The 22,311-nt window shown below is 46.4% G+C and overlaps 1 protein-coding gene across 4 annotated transcripts in view; it reads left to right on the top strand.

Moving 5' to 3' along the window:
• Positions 1 to 22,311, top strand: part of slit2 (slit homolog 2 (Drosophila)) — a 120,790-nt gene that overhangs the window by 66,827 nt on the left and 31,652 nt on the right. For 3 of the 4 annotated variants that reach the window (XM_023799328.2, XM_023799325.2, XM_023799329.2), the window contains exons 6-17: positions 4,203 to 4,274; positions 5,873 to 5,944; positions 7,162 to 7,325; positions 7,967 to 8,099; positions 12,289 to 12,360; positions 13,227 to 13,298; positions 14,558 to 14,629; positions 16,850 to 16,993; positions 17,974 to 18,137; positions 18,537 to 18,560; positions 20,961 to 21,111; positions 21,918 to 21,992. In XM_023799328.2, the coding sequence (XP_023655096.1) occupies positions 4,203 to 4,274; positions 5,873 to 5,944; positions 7,162 to 7,325; positions 7,967 to 8,099; positions 12,289 to 12,360; positions 13,227 to 13,298; positions 14,558 to 14,629; positions 16,850 to 16,993; positions 17,974 to 18,137; positions 18,537 to 18,560; positions 20,961 to 21,111; positions 21,918 to 21,992 (1,215 nt within the window). The remainder of the gene's footprint in view (positions 1 to 4,202; positions 4,275 to 5,872; positions 5,945 to 7,161; positions 7,326 to 7,966; positions 8,100 to 12,288; positions 12,361 to 13,226; positions 13,299 to 14,557; positions 14,630 to 16,849; positions 16,994 to 17,973; positions 18,138 to 18,536; positions 18,561 to 20,960; positions 21,112 to 21,917; positions 21,993 to 22,311) is intronic. The other variant, XM_023799326.2, reaches the window with a different exon arrangement.

The raw sequence follows: 22,311 nt of genomic DNA, 5'->3' as shown, positions 1-22,311 counted from the left end.
AAGCAGTGTGTTCCAGAAGGTTATACACATACTTCCTTGCAAAAAGGCCCTTTTTGTGTTTAAGGGCAACATACTGACAGACATTTAACTTTTTACGGTCCCAATAAAATATCACGCATGCGACTGCCGATTACACGTTGCCGTTGATTGTCGGTAAAAGACAAATAAATTACCCTCACTGCCGGCCTTTCTCTACTTTTATTGTTGTGTCACATTCAAATAACAAAATGCAGGCTGCTTTATATATTTTCTCGGCCCGCGAGTACAGCCTCGTAATGCTGAAATAGATTCTGAAATCACAAAAGGTGAATAACACTTTAGCGAAATGACTGTGTGCTTCAGGCTGTCTTGGAAAGCTTTCGGTCGCTCAGCATTCTCGTAGATGGCTTTGCAGATGTCTCGTGCTCGTAGAGTAAATATTTTTGTGCGCATATGGCCCTTTTGCGGCTCTCAGATTGGCTCGCCTCAAATCTAGTGGAGAGCTGCTTTCCTTGCTGCGGCAGCCGTGCGCATTTAATGGTCAGATCATGCCGCGTCTCTCCCCCCCCCCCCCCTGCTGATTTTCGACGCTTGCGCGGCGAGAGGCGCGTGGCGCCGTCGTCAAGGTGGACGACAGCTCGATTTCGGCAGGGGAGCAGGCAGCAGGGTCTTCTGGCCGTCTTATTGGAAGTCCGCGGCGTATTGCATTGCCACCGAATTTGGGAGACAGCCAATTTCCTGTCCGAGATACGCGAAAGTGTGGAGCCTCAGGTTTTCAATACACCTCAGTGTGTCACAGTGATTGGAAAGGGGATTAAAGGGGAAAAATGTATTTGCTTACAAAAGCCAGCCCTGTGAGTCTAAGCCACTTTTTTTTTTTTCGCTTTGAGCCCAGAGGATGGTAACTACAGGTGAGGAATCAGATTCTCCCCTGTGGTTTGAATCCTACTGGTCTGCTGTGGGTTTGCCTCCACGCAGAGTCCTCTTGTGAAATGCTCAGCTGAAAGCCAAGAAATAAAATAAAACAAATATTATGGTAAATAAGAAGGACCAAAACACCGCTTTTAAGTAGCTGTTACTTAAATAACCACTAAAACAATAATATTTATGCTCTGCAACTAATGATATATTCGAAGCCATCATGGAAATGTAGGCGAAAGTATACTATTGATTTTATGTAACATATCTGACAGGCTTCAGTGAGAACCATTATTTGTTTTTGGTGGCGGCAATGTAATGCATAATAAAGACGTCGCAGGCTGTTTTAAAATTCTGCATTTTATTGTTTGAACGTGACGCATAATCATTTATGTATCACATCATTCTCCCCCCACAATTCCAATTTACTGATTCGGAAAGTGATTTCTTTGCAGAATATGCTGCTTCGAGTTTATGACTAGCATATATATTTATGTGTAACTGCTTCTCCAGTACAGGATACCGGCAATCCCAGTAAGCATAGAGTTCGAGGCAGGGAGCACCTTAAACTGGAAGCAAGTTCGTTGTAGGGCAATTTAGAGCCAGCGATGTTTTAGGACTGTGGGAGCAAATCTGGGAGTCCCCAGCGGAACCTTCCAGAAACGCAAACTTAGAGGAACAAATCTAGCCCCAAAACTTGGGGATGTGAGGCTGTAGGTCTCCCACTGAGCCTTCCTTGAATCTCCTGCTTTATTATTAGTGTTAAGCGCTACAGAGTCCGTGTACGTTTCCAGGGTCGTACGAGTGTGTCGGTTATAACATAAGATACAGTGGTGAGACATGATCTTCACTACGCCAATACGCTTCCCGAAACGGGCCACCGCTGCGATTCGTGTCAGGTAATCTTAGATTAGCCAGTTCTCCAAGGGGATTGGGTGTCCGGGAGCAGATTAAGGATGCAATTCCGATGAGGGGCGCCTCGTTCGGGATACCCCCGTCCGGCTCCGGGACAGCTTATCGGGCCGGGAGAAGCGGCGCACGGACGCGGGGAGGAAGACGCGAGCGGTGTAATCCTCTTAAACGTTTTCCAGCGCACAAAACACCTGAGATAAAAGGCGGTCTGTCCCTTTGTGTCGGAGAAATCTCCTGGAGAGAGAGGAGGGGCTCGTCTCAGTGCCACAGGATGGGAGATTCTTTATTTAATCTCGGACAGTGCAGCTAAAGATCCCTGAGAAGGCAGCTCCCTTAAGTAAGGCTAGCAGGATGATTTAGGACGCCAGAGACGGTAGTGATTTATACGTTGACAGCAGAGGGTAATGAGATATGGACAAAAGCGTTTAGTACTGCTTCTCTAAATTAAGCTGCAGACTGCATTAAGCAAATTAGGTGATATTAAAAGATTTTTTTTCCCCCCCTTTTTCAATTTGACATTAAACAATTTCTCTTTTGTGTTGCGTCAGGGGAACAGTTAGTGCTATTGTGGTACTTTGTGGCCCCCAGATAAATTGATCGGACGCTTAAGCGCAACCTAGAGTGGATGTAGTTTATGACAGGAAAATAAAGAGGCAATTATCTAAATTATTCTGGAAGTTAATCTTTTGAATTACACTTTTAAGCGCGGGACATTAGACACATTCTGCTGACTCGTGCTGCGGTGGCGGAATTTAGAAATCGTGAACTTCCAGCTGAAGGAGGCGATAAAATGAAAAAGATACCATTTTCAGTGAAATTGAAGGTGTGTGAGACTTTGGCATATTTCATTTAATTAGGAAAGACTGAATATGTGTCTCTTTGTTTTAGTAGAAAAATATAATTGTACAATATCATTATTAGGGGTGTAGGAATGGGGAGGGAGGGTCCATCCCCCTCCACCCCAATAAAAACACCTTTGCCTTTAAAAGATTATGTTGTGGCCCTGATATCAAACTCTCTTCTACGCCATTGATCACTATTATTGCCATCAAAGCTACTCTAACTGAAAGCAGTGGTATTTAAATGTGAAATACTTCAGTTCATTGTTCAAAATGGCTTTTTCGCCACTGAATTAAAAGCACCCTTTGACTCTTCATCTTAATTATTTATTGGCATTCGGTGTGATGTCATCATTCCAGTTGAGCAATACTTTCTCAGTTTTTCAGATTCTGTAATACAGAGCTTTTGGATGAATTTACTAAAATTATTTTCTTGCCGGTTGCCATTTCCTGAATGCTTCTCATTATTTCATGTTTTTAGTATTATGCATTTAAATATATTCATCATATACATTTAATATGATGCTAATATGGTATTTGGTATGTATGCTTATGCTTCTTTTTGAAGAAAGATTTTAAACTAAAACTGCACAGAAAGGCTGGATTTTATTTCAAAGGTTGAGATAATCTGATTACATATATTTGATTCAATAGTGGACATGATTGATCATAATAAGGCATCGAAATATCAATAATACAGGCATTTCAAAGGTCAGCCTTTATCTTGTTTCAGCTTTGCCTCTTTATATTGCATTTGATTTGTGCTATTATTAATGTGATGTTGGAGTACAGACACATTGAACTCTATCAAAAATAAGAATTGAGTTGCACAGTGAACGTGCCCAACGCTGTCATTAAGAACGATATTTCCTCCTCGTCCAAATCTACATACCAAACTGTCGTAAATTTCCCTGCTTGCATTAGAGTTGTCTTCCTGTGATGCTGCAGTATATGGGGAGAGAGATGCATCGTCCAGGAAGGCCGTCGCGCGAATCTGGCGGTCCATCCACGGAATAATTACCGAGAACGTCTCGGAAAGGCTTTAAGGGCCGGGGGAAGACTGCGTGTGTCCTGCCGAGGACAGCAGAATTAACATGCGGCTGCTTACCCCTGATAAATGGATTCTGGCAGGTCATTGAGGGGGATGTGTGTGACATTAAGTGATTTACAGTCCTTTAGCTTAATGAAATTGTTTCAGCGGGAGATGACGGCGAGAGCTTTAAATGGATCGCTTTCCTTGATGTAATGAACCGGCGTCCCGGGCAGCGTTTAATATAAGGTGAGGTTATTATGGGCTGGAGATCCTTTTGGAGAGGAAGTGCGTTAGCTGGCCAGGGAGACAGAGAGTATTCAGTGGGGGGCGTTTTGCCGGGGCTGGGATAGCACGATCTGGGAGCTGGATCCAGTTTGTGTGGCCCGGCTTCTGAGACCCCCCTCCCCCGCCACCCCTCCCTACTCCTCCCTGCCCCCCCGGAAGCTCCACCACGCTTGCTGCCCCCCCCCCCCCCTTCAGCGCATCTCTACCCTCCCTTATGCTCCTAATCTGTTTAACAGGCAGTTGGATTACAACCAGATCAGCTGCATCGAGGATGGAGCGTTCCGGGCTCTCCGCGACCTGGAAGTGCTGTGAGTACCCCCCCGTCCCCGCCGCTCGCCGCCTCCGTCCCGCGATGCTGCCTCCCCGCTCACCTGGTTACCGTGGCGCCGATGCTCGGGTACCACATGTAGTGCTTCGTTATCCAGAGAGATGTATGGGAGAGATGATTACTCAGCACATGTTGGTGCAGTTTTACCAGAATCTGTGCGGACAGTTTAATACGATCCTGTTTTATTTATGGCGATGTGACTGATGTTACTGTGACTGATGTTACTGTGACTGTTTTCCTCGGTTCTCAGATTGTGCCTTCCGGGAAAATGCGTTACTCTGTTACCGAAAAAGTTATTTACCGACCACCCAGACCAAAGTGTTCTGTACTTCTTTGGGGTTTACGATACAAAAAAAGACCTTTAGGATTGATGTATAAAATTAATTAATTTTCTGTATTGGTTGGACATATCCTTCAGATTTTTCTTTTCGTGCTGTAAGGCAAAATTGAGCATTTTCATTTCAAATACTGGATAACTCTTGGTATTTTTCTCTTTTTAAATGCTGGCTTGTTAGTTCACCGTTCTATCCTTTATTTCCATTGATTATGCACGTTTAAATGCCTCCGTGTCCGTCTGATGCAGCGTGACAGCCCGTCACACGAGATGCGTTTTTTTTTTTTTTTTTTAACGTGACGTGAAATCGTAAACAAGGAAAGTTTAACGCCGCGATGGGGAGATGGCAGAAACGCGGTGCGGAAATGATCGCTTCGTTCCTTTAAGTGGATTATACAGTATTTATTTACCCTTCATAGTGTGGTATCTGCTCGCCAGTCACAGAGAAGCGACTGTTTTAAATTCCAGTGCTGTGAGATTAAGTGGTAATTCCTCAGCACCTCTCTGCTGGGACCAAGCTTCTCCCTCTATTTTCTGTGAACGTTATGTTTCCTGGTAAAACCATTCCAGTAGATAGTGTGGACGACAATAAAGCATCATGCTAGGATGGCTCTTTATTTAAGACAAGGCTGCGACGGATGACTTTATGACAAAGCACTAATTACCCCACTGGGCTTTAAGAGGACATAAAGGGTCTTTCTGCAGCACTGCAGCATTTACTGGAGGGATGGAGGATGTACAGCGAAGCCTCGGTATTCATGAAGGCACAGCAGCGTAGTGCTGACACCGTACCTGAAAACCACATGTAGCACATCAGCAGAAATGCATCTGTTGCAAAATTGTTCGAGTGTTAGGCTTGTAATGTTTTACCTGCTGTGGGGCGGGGGGGGGGGGGGGGGGTCCTGGATTACACACGAGCGCTGTCGCTCTCTGCATCCGTCTCCCCGTTTTGCCCCCATCAGCACGGCGCGCTTGAGACAGCCCCGTGTTACGACGTTAACAACCCCACTGATCGCACGAGCAGTTTCCATCACAGGCTTTCGCTCTAGGGGACTAGCCTATGAATTCCAATAGTAAAAGGAAAAAAAAATGACAGAAAGCTACCAGGTATACATATTTTATTTTGTGCACAGCAGGCTGTATGTGCCGCGTGGCATTTCATTTCAGGAAGGGACATTTGCAGAACAAGCTTTGGCTGTCATCTCTGCTCTAATGACATTGTTTTTTGCTTTATGATTTCACAGCACACTTAACAACAACAACATTACCCGCCTGTCTGTGGCCAGTTTCAACCACATGCCCAAGCTCAGGACCTTGTAAGTGTTATGTGATGTTTTTATTTCGTCTTTTATTTGGTTACATACTCCTTCTAGATGAAAATGGAATGGGGGATGGGTGGATTGCACACCAGGACTCTCTAAGCCAACCTGTCCTCCGTAGGGAACAGACGTGACATCAGTTAATTATTCCTGAGAACATGCCATTCTCGTTTATCATATTTGCACTTAATAACATACTTGGTTGAATATTCATGGTCCTGTGTATCATGCATTCGTATTGTCTGCCATGTATATGTATTAATCTGTAAGGGTGGATTTGTATAATTAGACATTACCTTTTCAGTGCTCGACACTCCTTCATATCCCTAATGTGAAATTAGCATTCTGGACCAGATCCTCTTTTTTTGATGTCTGTTATGGCGATTGGGTCAGGACTGAGTTCATCAGTTGAAAGGGTTTAAAATGGCATTATCTTGCTACAGAAAAACTCAGGGAAAGATTTTGATTTAGGTTATTGCATTTCCTCTTTCACTCTGTATAGGAAAAAAAATGAAATACAGTAGTAAAATTTAGTTAATAAGTTTCTGGGACTTTTTTTGTAATGAAAAAATCTTTTACTGCTCTCTGGATGGGAGGCTTTTTGTTGTGATGGTTTCTTGTATGGGGGGAAAATACCTCACCAAAGTGCCATTGCCTGAATTATTTTGGGGATTGGACTGGATATAGATTTCCATGGATATAAAGACCAAGCAATTTCCTGTGATTAGAAAGAGCCAAAGGAGATAAATAAAAATAAAGAATGCGTTTGGTTTCACGTCTCACGTTTCCCCGGGATCAATTATACGCGACTCATTTGAAGGATTTATTATCGTGTTTAAAACACCCGCAGTTTTCGGAAGTCAGAATATGAACTTGGAGGAGCGACCAGAAGCCCAAGCTGACCGAGTTGCTGACTGAGGGGCTTTTATTTGATTTTTGCTTAATCTCTAAATTAGCAATATGGCTGGGATGGGGGGGGGCGGGATTGATTTCCGTGACAAGCGCTCTGTGGTTTTTTAATTAATTCCTAGCCGATGTTGCAGAGCCTTTAACCAAAACGAGCAGAGCTGTGAGGGACAGAGGTGAATTTATAGAAAAGATTAAAGCATCGATTCCTCATTACCGGATTGTGTCCCCCCGCCCCCCCCCGGCCCCCCCTCCGGCCCCGCCCCCAACCCACACATGATCACCCCCACCCCTTTATGTATCCCCAGCCGCCTGCACTCCAACAACCTCAACTGCGACTGCACGGTTGCTTGGCTGTCCGACTGGCTACGACAGCGCCCCCGCCTGGGCCTGTACACGCAGTGCATGGGCCCCTCGCACATGAGGGGCCACAATGTTGCCGAGGTGCAGAAGAAGGAGTTCGTGTGCACAGGTGAGCCCTCCAGGACGCTCTTACAGCGGCTTTTCTGACGTGATTAACTCTTCGCTTTGACGCAGGAGGTCGTCAGCTGACGTGTCGCTTATTAGGGCTGAGGAACGTTAGGAATTTAATTAGAGATTTGCTTATGACAATAAGTGCGGTTTCCAATTAATTTTGGAATCTGTTAACTATAATAATCTCCATTAGAGGTGCATACTTTAGGAATGTATCGTGTTATCCGAGAGAAACAAGATAAGATAAGATAAACTTTATTAATTCCAGGGGGTACATTAAGTGCACAAATGCAGATCTATAGCACAAAAGAATCAGCTGAACACATAATTATGAATTTCTTGAAGCTGAGGAACCATCTGATCTTACTTCATAATTGACCTTTAAGGGTGTGGAAGCAAGTTTTTTATGGAGGGGAACATCTTAATAATTTAAATGCAGTGGTCTGTGTTTTGGGGTGATTAAGTATTGGGGTACACGTCTACCCCTTCTCCCCTGGTTTCTACGCCCCCGTTGGATGTCTGCTTTCCGATGCTGTGGCCCCCATCATATCTGGGTTAATTGTGGCTGGGGTGCAGGTGCCTGAGTACCGTGGCGACGCCGGAGGAATTGAGCCGTGCCCCCCCTCTCCTCTTTGCCAGGTCACCAGCTGTCCTCGTCCTGCAGCGTCCTGCAGTGTCCGGACTCCTGCATGTGCAGCAACAACATCGTGGACTGCAGAGGCAAGAGCCTGACGGAGATTCCCACCAACCTGCCGGAGACCATCACGGAAATGTATGCTGTGACCTCCCGCCTGGTCTCCACCCCGGTCGCGGCGTCTCGCGGTCGCCGGTGACGTGGGAACGTGCGTTTTACGGGAAATCTTCAAAAGCAGGAGATCTCCTATATGATCTGGCGTTGAGTTATGACAGCACTACATAAAAAGAGTGCACTGAATTGCTTCCATTCGGTACGACTTTGGTATTTTATCATAATTCTACCGTGCAAATATATTTAGCTGGAACACTGAAAGATCTGTCATTAGCGGAAAGGCCTTTTTTTAACGATGTCCACATGCTTGTGTGTCAAACAGACGGCCTTCTTTAAAGATATCCAGTGATTTAATGTCCGGTATGTTTACTGCAGTGCATTCTCCTGTATTTATTTCATAGGGGGGCTGTTAGCAAGCGTGGTGGGGGGGGGGGGGGTCACCGTGTGCTGGTTTGATTGAATGAGCTAAACTCTTCAAGGAAATGAAGAGAAGATCCTGCATTCTGCATCCAGCAGTTTATGGCAATTTTGGCTGGGAAAGGGCACCCAGCACTGGGGGTTTACCAGTACAGTGCAGACAAAAGACTTTAATAGCCGTAGCCTTTGAAAGTGCTTGACGGTACAAATGATTGTTTTGCGACAAATATTGAGCGACGCCATTTGACGCCAACGATTATCCTTGCAGTGATTATAATCTACTTGCCTCCTGAAAAATCACATTTGGCATTTGTAAATAAAAAACAAATAGAGACAGCTTTAGCAGCACGTGAAATGAGATTCAATACCCAAAGTAATCCTTTTTCTGATGTTTTCTAAGGTGCTATGTTTTCCTTAATGTTGAGCTTCACATCACAAAATAATATATTTTTAAAAGGTTTAAAATATCTTTTTAAACCTGCACCAACTTGGCGTAACTTAAAATAGAACGACTTTAGTTTTCCTTACTTAATTTCTGTGATTTTATTATTGCTTAGTCCGTAATCCTCACAGTTCGGAGATGCTATGGAAAATTTTAAAAAATCAAAGTGGTTTCCAAATTATGTAATTTCAAGGACCATATTTAAAGATATTGTATTCATGACAGCTGTAAAAGTTGAACACTGTGAAATGAAAATGCCCAGTGATGCACATACTGGAATATGCAGAGATGTGCTTCAGAGGCGAAGGTTAATTTCAAAGATGGGACTTTTTTTTTTTTTTCCTATGTGGAGAAATTGGATAGTGGAGGAGAAATTGAATAGCAGAGACGGAGCAGAATATTCCTTGGGAGTATGTGTCATAAGCTGAGTAAAGTATTTTCTGCTGGGTTTGAAGTGCAGTGGATACATGTTACAGGACTGGGAAAAATCTGACAGGTTTAACAGTTAAAAATCGACCATTTAATGTGAAAAATAGCTTTCGGAGTTGTGTCTAGAGATTTTTTTTCTTTGCAAGTTGTTATGAGCAGTTAAATGTTGACCTTTTAACTGTTTTCGTTCTACAGAGTGATGGGAAAATGCGCAGTGTGCTATCCAGCCCGCTTCCTATCGGTTACTTTATTTGGTTCCTCTCGGGTAGAGTTGGACTCGGGCGCCGAGCTCTCGGTTCGGCCCACACACAGCTGCCCGTTTTAGCCTCATTTCACCCATCACCGTTTCCTGGGTTGATCCAATACATATGTCTGCAGTTTATTTTTACATCGCTTGCCCAAAATCACATCCAAAAACCACTTATTTGTTTACTCTTTGATTTCGCATGATGCATGCGGCGCTGGCAAATCCCCGTCGGATCCTTTTATTGGACGTGTGGATGAATTTGTACGCTACAGGGTTTTTAACCTCTGCAAATTTGTATGCTAGCCCGCAGCCTAGTTTGTATGCTAGTGGATATGCTCCATCAGATCTGCTTGTTAATCATGTCCTGATGTCGAGCGCCCAGACCTGTTATTGATGTGTTCATTATTAATGCTTTCCGTCGATAGTGTGGAAGTCTGACATACTTTATGAATGGTGTTTTTGACTTCACAGGCAGGAGCCTGATACAGAAGCCGAAAGCTCACAGGAGTTTTTTCCCCTGGTGGGTGATTCTGGGGGTTAAGTTGGGCACTTAGGCATGTAGTAAAATTACGTGTGTGAACACTTTCCCCCCCCACCAAAATTTGTTTAAATTTGTTTGCCAACCAGGCATGTAGCCAGGTGGTAAAATGAGGGTATTGAAACCCCCCCCCCCCCCCAGCAAAATCTACCCAGGAAGACCACTCCACCCCTTGCTCGGCCATCTACCACGAGAGGCCTATTGGTATGGTTGGTGGACTGTTCCTCCCTTCGCGCCCCCCCCCCCCCAAAATGTATTTCTGGCTACAGGCCTGCGTTAAGTCATATGGTTCAGCAACAAATGAATAGGGTTTTTTTTTTTTTGTCCTCGAATGCGGTTCATTGTACGACACATTTACATGCCCTGTCATCTTGAAATTGGTTTGTCAGCCGAAGCCAAGGATTTATGACCGAACTTGCTGAGAGACGATGTCAGCTGGGCTTTGCGAGCGGTGGTCTTCCAGGGGGGAGCCATCCGGCAGCTGTCCTGGGGCTTAGGGGGCATTGAAAGGCGGAGGCTGGGTCGTAGAGACCTGGGTGCTGCCTGGGGGTGGTGGAATTAGCTGGTGCTCTCACTAGCTGCCCCCGTGTGCTGAGAGAGCATCTTTATTCATGGCGGCCGCCCTGACTGCCGGCTCGATAAATGGCTTCCAAGTGGCGGGGGCCTTGTCGCGCCCGTCCCCTGTTCCTGGGGGACGTTTGGTCACCAGCGGTCCCAGTCGCTGCCCGGCTGACATGCTCTTCTGCAACAAGAGCCTGAAACCTGAGAGAAGGTTCAGCCATGCCCCCCCCCCCACAGATGCCTGTCATGTCATCTGACAGGCACTGCGGTAGACGCCTAAGCCAAATAGAGAAGTTACCAAGAATCATAGTTATCATTTTTGAACCGATTTTCAGCCTTAATTTTGTTTATTTGCGATTTTTTTCGTATTTTTATTTGGTATAAAAATTAAACACCCTAAAGTTACATTCTGCGTTTTAAGGTATGGTATCTGTTTTGTCTAAAATGTCACAACACCATGGAAAACGATCTACTGAAAATTTATTGACCCGTTTTGAATGCTTCTATCATCCATTATCCATCATCGATATACTTTAACGAATATTTGTCCCGATAACGTAGTATCGATGGCTTAGCGATGGTTTCTGTATGAATAAAGTACGATCCTGGCTCTGCCTGTCTCGGAAAGCGCTTGAAAGACACCGTGGCTCGTTGGAGGTCATGGATATTTCACGTAAGCACTTTCTTTGGTCCGGCATTGTGGGTCCAGAGCAGGTTTAATTAGATCCTTCATGGAACAATAGCCTGGGACCTGCAGTGAAAGACCAGGCCGATGTCGGTCAGATTAACCGCGGTATCAGACAGCAGGATATTAGGAAGCCTGGCACTAAGCATCTGCCTTTGAAAACACAACCTCACTGAAACCCACAGCGCTCTTCAGAATCCCTCCTTCAAATTTTTTTGAAGGAACCCCCCCCCCCTCCCGGCCATCCTGCTAAAAGTCCCTTTTAGTCAGTGTCTAATTGTTCGCCTTTTCGGAAATTTGAAATGATCAGTCTCTTTTCGGAGGACTTTAATGTGACGGCCATTCTTAATGGGACACTCTCTAAATGGATGCCCTACCGTAATTCATCACAGACACAATGTGAAACGCTCCAGTCTCTTTCACACTGACCTTGGCTTTCCTTTTATACGTACGTTACGTCTTTGAGTCAGCAGAGAAGGTAATAGAAGAAAAACAGGCTATACGAACGGTTTTGTCATTTTTAAACGTGTGATTTTGGTCCAAAAAACTACTAACCGTGATGATGTATATTGTAATATGAGTATTTGTATATAAACAATGTATCAAAGCATATTGCATCTGTTTAGCAATTTACGTCAACTTTCCTCCTTTGGTGAGGTTGTTTTCACACGCGCGGTGCAGATTTACCTTGTTTCAGTTCGTTACTTTGGTCCCAGGAAATCACTGGCGATTATTTATGTAACTGCGGTGCTGAAGTCAGAGGCACATTCAAACTGAAGGTCGTATGCAGCCCCAGACTGTGTGTCTGCCCAACACAACAAGGCACAGAGCGTGTTACTTCAATCAGATAAATAAATCTGGGATTGTTTTTTTGTTTTGTTTTTTGTTTCTTAGCCGCTTGGAGCAGAATGCGATCAGGGTCATCCCGCCCGGAGCCTTCTCCCCGTACAAAAAGCTGCGACGAATGTAAGTTGGAACAGCCTTTGTACTGAAATAAATAGCTTAGATTGTAAATTGCAAACACACAGCAACATCCTGCCATATTGTCAAAACGCGGTACAGGCCGTCCCCAGGTTATGAACGAGATCTGTTTCCTTTGTCTGTCATTAAGTCGAACATGTAGGTAAGTTGGAACAGTAATAATTCTGTACATAATAATAATAATAATACAGTAATAATGAAAGTAATTGTATACTGTACTGTACTGTACCTCGAGCTGAGAGTAGGGCCAGTGTTGTACTGTAGGTGGGTAAATGATAGTGTTTTCTTCAAAACTAGATATAATTGAACTAGGGTATTTTGTCACGAGATGAAACAGAGTCGAAGTGTTTTAAAGTATTTTATTTCGATAAAATACGCAGTTACGTTGTTTCGCCTATGTACAGCAGCGTATACACAAGACCTGACAATTTTTATACTAACGGAAAACATCCTGCTTCCAAGGAGAACCCGACATGAGAAGTTCCTGAAACCTGGAAGCGCTTCTGTGTTTGGTCATTAGATGTTCCTCTGAGGGGTTACCTCCTGTAGCATCTGGAACTCTGTTTGGTTCTGGTTTTGGTGAGGAAGTCACCCCCCCCCCCACATATCTGCACATCCTGGCGTTACTCGCCAGCAGGGAGCAATCCACGAGGAATTACACGAGGAATGGGGACGGAAAATGGCAACCCGCAAGGGGCATGAATACCGTGAAGACAGCGGCTGGTTATGCCTCCGTATCGCCTCTGATCTTTACATAAGGACTTTATAACCTCGGCTGGCTGGGGGTGGGGCGTGATTGGGCCTGGCGGTATTTGGATCAAGTCCCACTGAGACATCCTCTTTTCTTGCAGAGACCTGAGCAACAACCAGATTTCAGAATTGGCCCCGGACTCCTTCCAAGGCCTGCGCTCCCTCAACTCGCTGTAAGTGTTTCTTAGTGCCAGGCCCGGCGGCCGTACGGGGGCTGGTTCTGTGATTTGTGATGTAGCGGCGTCTCGGTGGGTAGGATGTGGGTTTGAAACCCCATGCCGACTTCTGCATGTCCAGGAGTTTCCCATCGGTGTTAATGCAGTACTGAACTACTCGATCTAATTTGTCGGGTGAGCTTGTGCCCTGTAATGAATTGCCATCCTGTTGGGGGGTGCCCCTCCCCCCCCCCCCACCTCATGGCTTATGCCTCGTGATTCCCGGGATAGATTTCAAGCTCAGCCTTGGACCTGCATGGGATACAGGGTCCTGAGGGGTGGGTGCATGCTATCGACTTGCTGTTCCTGATGCTGTCCCCGATATCGCCCGCTGAACACCGCAGACGTTATGAAACTCCCCGCGTGAATAGCGCCTCTCCTGGCTAGTCTCTGCCCGTAACGGGGTCCTGCCGCTTGGTTTATATTAACCACACGTCTAAAACAATCATGTTCTTCCAGATTTCTTAAAGAACACATTTTTTTTTGTTGTCGCATGAATATAGTCCTGCGTAGGGTCTAGACCTGTCGACCTGATTCTGATCATGAGAGTCTAGCTGATGGGGAACCCCCCCCCCATTCCATCCGTGAGACCCTGCGACTCATCATCTGGGGGGCGACGGCTTGTGGAGCGCATCAAAAACATCGGGTGGGGTTATCTCAACATCCAGATCCCCCCCACTCCCCCTCGCTTCATGCTCCCCCCCAGCGCTGGTGATGGTTTTGGGGGGGTGGATGGTTGGGGGACGCACACATGGTTTTCATATTGGGCCCTGCCATGTTTACCGGGGGGGTATTCCTTGAGCGACACTTTCTGGCGATTGCTGGCCAGTTGTTTTTTCAACGGCTTTTCAGGGGGGGGGGGTGTATGTGGGGGGGGGGGGGTGTAGATTTTTAATGACAGTGGCAGAATGACACGGTCCCCTTACAGCTATTTCCTCCTCTGGAATCTCCGCTGGATGCGGGACAAAATAAAAACACAGGCGCAGATTAATCATCGTGACTTTGAAACGTGCATTTGAAATATTTACCTAATAAATGACAACGAGAAAAAGCGATAAAATGTTATTTTTCAGTAATCGAGGTTAAAATTGGGTGAATTCTAAAGTGGCTCCTTCTCTGTCCCACGATAAAAACGATAGAGGTGACCTTCACCTGCCCATTCGACGCTTTTATGGAATAATTCATGCGTTCTTTGCATTTTTCTTGTTCTGTTTCAGAGTCTTGTATGGAAACAAAATCACAGAACTCCCCAAAAATCTCTTCGAGGGCCTGTTTGCTCTGCAGCTACTGTGAGTATGGGACTGTCTTTCTGGATATAACACTGTATTTATATTTTACCAACAGATAAAGTAAATTGTGCTTACGCAAGCAAAAATTCATATATTTATGGGAAGCTGTAATGCAGAGGTATTTCCTGTCAACAGAAAAGACACTATACTTATAAAGTAAGAAAAGACCTATCACATTCTCTGCACAAGCGACAGTAATATATTGGATAGGGAGAGAATTATACTTTTGTTCAAGGGACTGGGCTTGCAACAAATTTTATTTTTATTGAAATGTGTTTTACAGAGATATGGTCTGTGGGTATTTTCTCACCCTCCACCAACTCCCCCACCACCAGACTGCTGAATGGGGGCTCCGTACACCCCCACTTATGCCAAATGCAAGGCCAGGCTTAACTATAGCGCAGGGCCCCGAGTTGCAGGGGCCCCAAATGTTTTTTTTTTTTCCCGTGATTGTTACAGCAGCATTGTATGATGTAGGTAGGGCCCCGACAGTGACTATAGCTCCCCCCCCCCGCCCCCCCCAATTCAGCCCTGGCTATATGGCCAGCCGGCTAGCTAGTGGTAGCTTATTCAGGCAGATCTTCTGGACGCGGCAGTCATGCTGAAGGAGCGTTTAACATGCGAGTCGGCCAGCTGTTGCTGGGGGACGATGAAGCCGTCACATGTGAAGGCTTCTGGCCAGAACGACCCCCCCCCCCCCCATCCTTGTTTTACCGCCCTGGTGGGGGGGCTGAATCAGGGCCTGCAGGATATGTTTATCAGGGCCACAATGGCGCACATGACTGAGGTATAAAACACAGGCGCGGAGATTCCCGCTAAACACTGGCCCTCATTTTATATTTTATGAGTGATTACCTTTGAAACGCTGGCTTACCATTACACTGGCCGCCAAGTACAGGAAATAATTTAAAGGTTGAAAGTGGAAGGGAGGGTTGCAGGGGGGGCTGGGGTTGGTGGCGGCTGGGAGTAGAATGGTGTAGAACGGTTATCTATGCGATTACAGCCATTTAACAGTCAGTTTTATAGCGCGGGGATTTGGAGTGGTATCCCGCATTCCGGGGGGGGCGAGGGGGGGGGGGGCAAAGTCAGCAGGACGTGCTTTAGTAGCTCTTCCAGGATGGCTCCGGCAGTACAGATCCGTGGTAGAAGCAGAATACCATTCGTTAAAATATTAATGAGCTCTTTGTATGATGCCTCAGCAGGGTATTAAATCTTTCATCTGCAAATGTGACTAATGACAGGAAAGAGGCCCAGGCTCTAATCCCCGCATGCTGACAAACCGCGTACGGGTTTGCGCAGGTGTCCCGCCCCATAAACTGGCCGATGGCTCGGCCCGCTCGGGGGAGCCCACCCAGAAAAGGCCGGGGGTGTGCAGGATGACGCACGTTTGTGTTTCAAAGGTCGCCAGTATCGTCGGGAGAACAAGTTGGACACCTAAAAAGGGCTTTTCCTTGGAGGATCCTGTGCCGTTGTAATAAGATTTTCTCCCTTTTTTTGGGCTGGGGGTGGTTGACGACGTCGGCAGCGGTGATCTCGCGTGTTTGGGGAATGCGGCCGATGTCTGTCTTCGGGGGGGAAAAGGGGGTCATTATGTGGACCGCAAGCGTTAGCCACTGACGCTAATGCGGCATTCCTGAGGAAGTGTCTGCCCCATGACGTGCCTCCCCAAGTGCACATCCGCCCGCGGGGGGCCCCCCGCTCTCCCAGGGCGCATTGCACCGTGCAGCCGGACCTGGCGGATGGCGAATCTTTAAGTCGATTCGGGCACGTGCGAGTGCACACAGATTCCTGAAATGTTAACGGCGCTCCTAAGGGAAATACAACGGAAGACGACGGAAAGCGATTTCGCATACTTGACGTGAAATTTAGTATTTTATATAGACCAGTGGCTCTCAAACTCTGGGTCGCCAAATAATTAGGACAACCCCCCCCCCCCCCACACCCCCCCTTGGCAAACTTTATCGTTTCGAAAGGCACCACAAGGTGTTACGTGACTTGACGGAGTTTTTTTTTTTTTTGTGGTCTCCAAGAAAGGGGGTGAGAATTGCCGACATAGACCCATGTGGTGTATCCAAGGGTGACGCTGTTTGTTTGACAAATAACGCATTGCAGTTAACGGTTTAATCAGTGCAGTCAAACACAGGCATCCAGATGCTGCGGAATTCTTCTTGACGTGCAAAATGTAATGGTTTCATTTGTTTTCCTTTTGTACGACATCAGGCTCCTAAATGCCAACAAGATCAACTGCCTTCGCGTGGATGCGTTTCAAGACCTGCACAACCTGAACCTGCTCTCTCTGTACGACAACAAGCTACAGACCATCGCCAAAGGAACCTTTGCCTCGCTGCGGGCTATCCAAACACTGTACGTAATATTTGTCTTAGTCATTCCACTCGAGTGCTTCAAAGGGTAAAAATGTTTCGATGACTCTATGCGTTGCGGTTTGCAGAGTTTCTCCTAAATAACTGTAACGCCCAGATGACAGCTTAGTCAGTTCTGTGGGTTTGGATGATGCGAAAAATAGTACTTATTGAGGTTTAAAGTCAATAGTTCAGATTTTCCTTGAAGCTGAGAAGTTGTCCTCCCTGGGAAGAACAGTTCATATGGGAGATGCCTGTATATCCTCCAGAGAAGCAGAGAACAACTTAGGTTTTACTTAAATTAAGTTAATTGGGGTCTGTGATGGGTTAGCACCCCACCCTGGCTTATTCCCTGCCTTGCCCCCATACTGTAGGTTCTGATATAGGACCCGTACCCCCCGCAACCCTGAAAAGGATAAGTGGTTACAAAAAATGGATGGATGGATGAGATTAAGTGCGGGGGTGGTAAAAATCATACCCCCACATACGTGACGTCATCTCAAAGCCCTAACTGTCCTCCATAAGGAACAGCAGGACTTGAAAGAGGAGCCTGTACAGTCGACCCGTCACGTCGCGGGGGTTAGGAGTGCCAATTTTTTGGTCCCCTAGCAAACTCAGATACGAGAATTGTGAGATACAAAGATCACTGCGAGAGGCTGCCTGGCCTCTTCCCAACCTGCACTCTACATATCATTAATGCATTAAGGATGGCTACGCTTTCTTTGTGTGGTCTGCTGGCCTTCATGGCTTTCACAAGATTCCTGAAAACTAGCAAAGAAATTCAATTTCTTATGCCGACCCTGTGATATATCGACGCCGCGATGGGGAAAGTTGGGATGCAGAAGGGTCGGCTGTGTAGTATAAGAGATGAAGTTCTGGATCTCAGGACGATATCGTAAAGTCATTTTACTTCTCTTGCGCTGACGAACTCCTCCCATGCCTTGGTCATGTGAAATTTGTAAAACTTTTTGCATTTCCTTCAAGGCACCTGGCCCAGAACCCTTTCATCTGTGACTGCCACCTTAAGTGGCTGGCCGACTACCTCCAGGACAACCCCATCGAAACCAGTGGTGCCCGGTGCACCAGCCCACGCCGCCTGGCCAATAAGAGGATCGGCCAGATCAAGAGCAAGAAGTTTCGCTGCTCGGGTGAGTTGGACTATCCACCCCAATCTCACGTTCCCTGGGGAGAACCTTACACGCTTCCAATTACCCACCAACCTGATGGTTAACCTTATCGGATCTCCTCTATGATGAGACGGCCAGCTTACCAACTGATTGAGAAGTTCTCCACAAGCAGTAAAAAACTCCCAACTGAAAACAAAATTCCATAGCAGAAAGTTGATCATGGAACGTGCTTCTTCACTTGACCCATATGGTTCCTCTCTCGTTCCTCACATGCTTCCTGTTGCTGTTTATTTTCTGTTTTTTTTGCTGTCATTGGGGATTCCCTGAGCAGTGTTTACCTCTTATTGCAAGAGCGGGACATTCCCTCTCCTCTGCTATGCAACCCTCAGCTCGTGTTTCTCTCTATCTCTTCCCCTTTAGCAAGAGAGCAATATTTCATTCCAGGTAGGTTCAGCTCTAAAACGGAGCTGCCTGAGCACTGAATGTCCCAGCCATGCCCCTCTTATCCCTAAGCACACCATCCCCTGTTTATCATGCTTGAAGTATTGGTTCACTGCATGATCCTCTGTTTTTGGGGTATACCAACATATGCCCCAAGATGAGTGGGTGTGGCCTACTAGCTGACTGTTGACGGGCAGATCTTTAACCGCATGGAGCTTTGGCCTCAGAGGTGGAAAGTTCAGGTCCAGAAAGTACAAATCCAGACCAGGGTTTTGTTTCAACCAACCAGTTGAATATAGAGTCACAGTCACAGAGTAACTCAACTGTTTGGTTGAAACAAAACCTTGGTCTGGATTTGTACTTTCTGGACCTGAACTTTCCGCCTCTGTCTGGTCTTGTTGGACTCTGGCTTAAGCTGGTGGTTCCTTTGCTCTCGTCAGCTCCTTTCCGAAAGGAGAGATCGGCGCCCCCACGGGGTCCGGGTGATTTAACCGTGTGCGGTGTGTTCCGTGCTGTCATAACAAGACGTGTGTGATGCTGCTGGAGACAGAAGCTGAAAATATATGCATGTTGTGCTTAGTCGATTACCCCGTAAATGTGAATGGTATTTCCCAGATGTTCCATTGAAATGTTTCACTCTCAGAGTATCATTTAGGCACTAGGTGCCTCGGCATTGAAAGATTGTGATGATCTGCTGGTTGCTGGGCTTTGGAAGCATTATACTCTTAATTAAACGATGGAACTGTGACTGATTATTATGGGATGAGGCTCTTCGGTTTTATTGAAGTGGGCGGAACCTCCCTGCCTGGTCCCCTCTCTCACAATTAGATGAATTAGCCTGCATTTTCCATGCGTTCGTGAGCAGCCCTGGTCTGGTCTTCTGGGCAGGCCAAGTGCTTTCTGTGTGCTGTCTGGACTAACGCACACGCATGTCTAATCTGCTGACAAGCATGTGCGTGTGGCAGCAGCAGGGATCCAACACTCTGTATGATTAAGCGAATGTGACAAATAATCAAACACAGAAATGAATAGATAAATAGATCTGCACAGTAAAATGTGAGGCACTTTCCCTCCCAGCAGGGTGCTGTCAACATCTATATAACCAACATTCTTCGCTATTTTGACATCTTCACTGCTGTTTTGAGGCGGGGAGAAAAATGCATAGAAAACACTTGAACAATGCAGTATCTGAGCGCTTTATTTTGACTGGGATTGACCCTTTGGGGAGGGGGGGGGGGGGCGGTGCAGAGGAATAATTACTCGGATCTTATAAAAAAAAATAAAACCCATTGTTTTTCTTCCATTTTTCACACTTGGGCATTTTAAGGAGCTCGCCGTTCTGGCTGTAAGTAAAACATTGGCACAGACATAACACTGCCTTCCTGACCTTTGATGTGGTTCATTTGACCCCTGACCCCCACCCAGTCTTCTCCATATGTGGTTCCCCCCAACCCCAGTACAGTGTCTTGAAAAGAGTGAATTACAGTCTCAGTGTGCCTCTTTCCAGTTGAGATGTCATGTGGCATTCCGGTATATTTTTTAACAGCTTGGCGAGGTTTTAGGTCAGAGAGATACAACCTGGTTTGTTTTCGAGTGTCGACTGTCAGTCTTTCCTGATTACTGGCAACCTTTCCCCTGTATTGGCTTCAAAGCTGCGATAGTTTCCCCGCCGCTTGTTTGCCTAGCCGTCGTCCTTGCCAGCCCCTGTCCTCATCCTTTCCTCTCTCTTTCTCTCTCTCTCCGTCTCTCCCTTCTTTACCTGGCGGAGGAAATTCCGCAGGATTTTCCGTTGTGCTTGATCTAACCATGTGGTTGCAAGGTATGAGTAAAACATGGTTCTGTCAAGCACCATGGAAGGTCCCGCAGCGTTCGACACCATTGCACACCGAACGAGACGGCCTGTTACGTTTGTTTTTTTTTTCGTTCTTAAATGCACGGACTCTGCGCGCATGCAGGAGTCTGCGCGCCGAAACACCAGCGGAAACTGGAAACGGAGCCGATCAGCAGAATAACGCGGGCTGCGTTGAATCGCTTCTACCGAGGATCTAAAAAATCTTGCCCTGCAGTTCCCGCGTGCTGCTAATAATTTATTTGGACCTGTGTTTTGTCTTATGAGCCTGTGCTCTGCTTTGCAGGCTTTCAGTACAAATTTTGCTGCCCGTTGTCATGGTGACAACTGAGTTTCCTCTGCTCTAGATTTCTGGGACCTGAATGCCCCCCCCCCCACCCACCTACTGCGGCCCGTCTCACTTATGCCTGACTGTCGTCCTCCGCCCTCCTCTCAATCCTTGTCGTTCAGAGACCAGCTTATCTGTCAGCTCCCCCCCCCTAGCCTGGCCCCCACGCTCCCCCCCCCCCTCCCCATAAAGGACCCTCGGCTCTATAACGGTCCCTCCCACACAGGCACAGAGGACTACCGGTCCAAGCTGGGTGGCGACTGCTTCGCAGACCTGGCATGTCCCGAAAAGTGCCGCTGTGAGGGGACCACGGTGGACTGCTCGAACCTTAAGCTGACTCGCATCCCAGAGCACATTCCCCAGTACACAGCCGAGCTGTGAGTACCCGTACACCCCCCGCACACCACGCTGCCAGACGTCCCAGCTCCTCCCAGATTCACGCACCAGTATCCCTTCAGTCAGGTACTAGGATAAGAATGCCCCCCCCCTCTCTTAGGACCTCTGGGTCAGAACAGTCATTAGAAACATATGCAGGCCTGGGATGGATATGTACCAACAACAGAACCCAAACAGAGCTTCAAATACACTGAAAAGAACATACTTTTCTCTCCTCCCCTCTAGCGTTCCAGTCTGAAGAGCCATATTATACATAAACACACCAGAATTTCCCCCTGGGATCAGTAAAGTTCATCTGATCTTACCATTGAAATATTTTCCACAAGTGCTTAGATTGTAGCATGTTCTGATTTTCATTAAGATACTTTTATACCAAAAATATTCTGGTAATTCAAAGAAATGAATATTTCACTGCTACAAATTAGGTCTCCAACTGCAGCTGCAGGTAAACGAATGAGTACACCATGATTTTTCTTTTTTAGAAAATGCTGCTGTGTATTTAAGGATAGTAAAATTTGTCAATGTTAGATTTTACCTCTGGAATACAAATAATATTTGTGGAAGTAGTGGACATACACATTGTATTCAAGGCGCCAAGTGATGGCAAATTGATCTGATGCGCTACAATGTAAATGCAAATGTCTTAGCAATTTCTGACAGAGGCCTAATTCTCAGTGCAAGTCAGTCTCGTGGTTAAAAATGTTTTTGTTTTTAAGAAGCACTCTTCTGAACCCACCGTCTAAGTCACAGATCTTTTGACTAATGGCTTCTGTCTTCCTTTATCGAGGCGTCTCAACAACAACGAGTTCACAGTTCTGGAAGCGACCGGAATCTTCAAGAGACTCCCCCAGCTCCGCAAAATGTGAGTAGTGTCCCTGAGGACTTGGATCGATGTTCTGTCACCGTGGCTTAACGTGCTCTCTTCCCTATTATATTTTGAACATAATGGTATTGTGGAGGGCGGTATGGTAACTCAGTGGGTGGTACTGTTGCTCCAAGGCTGTGGGTTCGATAGCTGCCCCCTCCCCCTGCTGTGTTTATGTATGGGTACTATGGTCTCTTCCTGCAGTCCGGTATCTCTAATTTACCGGTAGTCTGTGTGAATGTGTGTGGCCTTTGATAGACTAGCGCCCCCTTCAGGTTGCTCCCTGCCTTCTTGGGCTCACTGCAGCCCTCCATTG

Source organism: Paramormyrops kingsleyae, chromosome 25, assembly GCF_048594095.1.
Source record: "Paramormyrops kingsleyae isolate MSU_618 chromosome 25, PKINGS_0.4, whole genome shotgun sequence".
In the NCBI taxonomy this organism is placed as follows: Eukaryota; Metazoa; Chordata; class Actinopteri; order Osteoglossiformes; family Mormyridae; genus Paramormyrops; species Paramormyrops kingsleyae.
The sequence above is the reverse complement of the archived record's forward strand: the minus strand, read 5'-3'. Positions and strand labels throughout refer to the sequence as shown.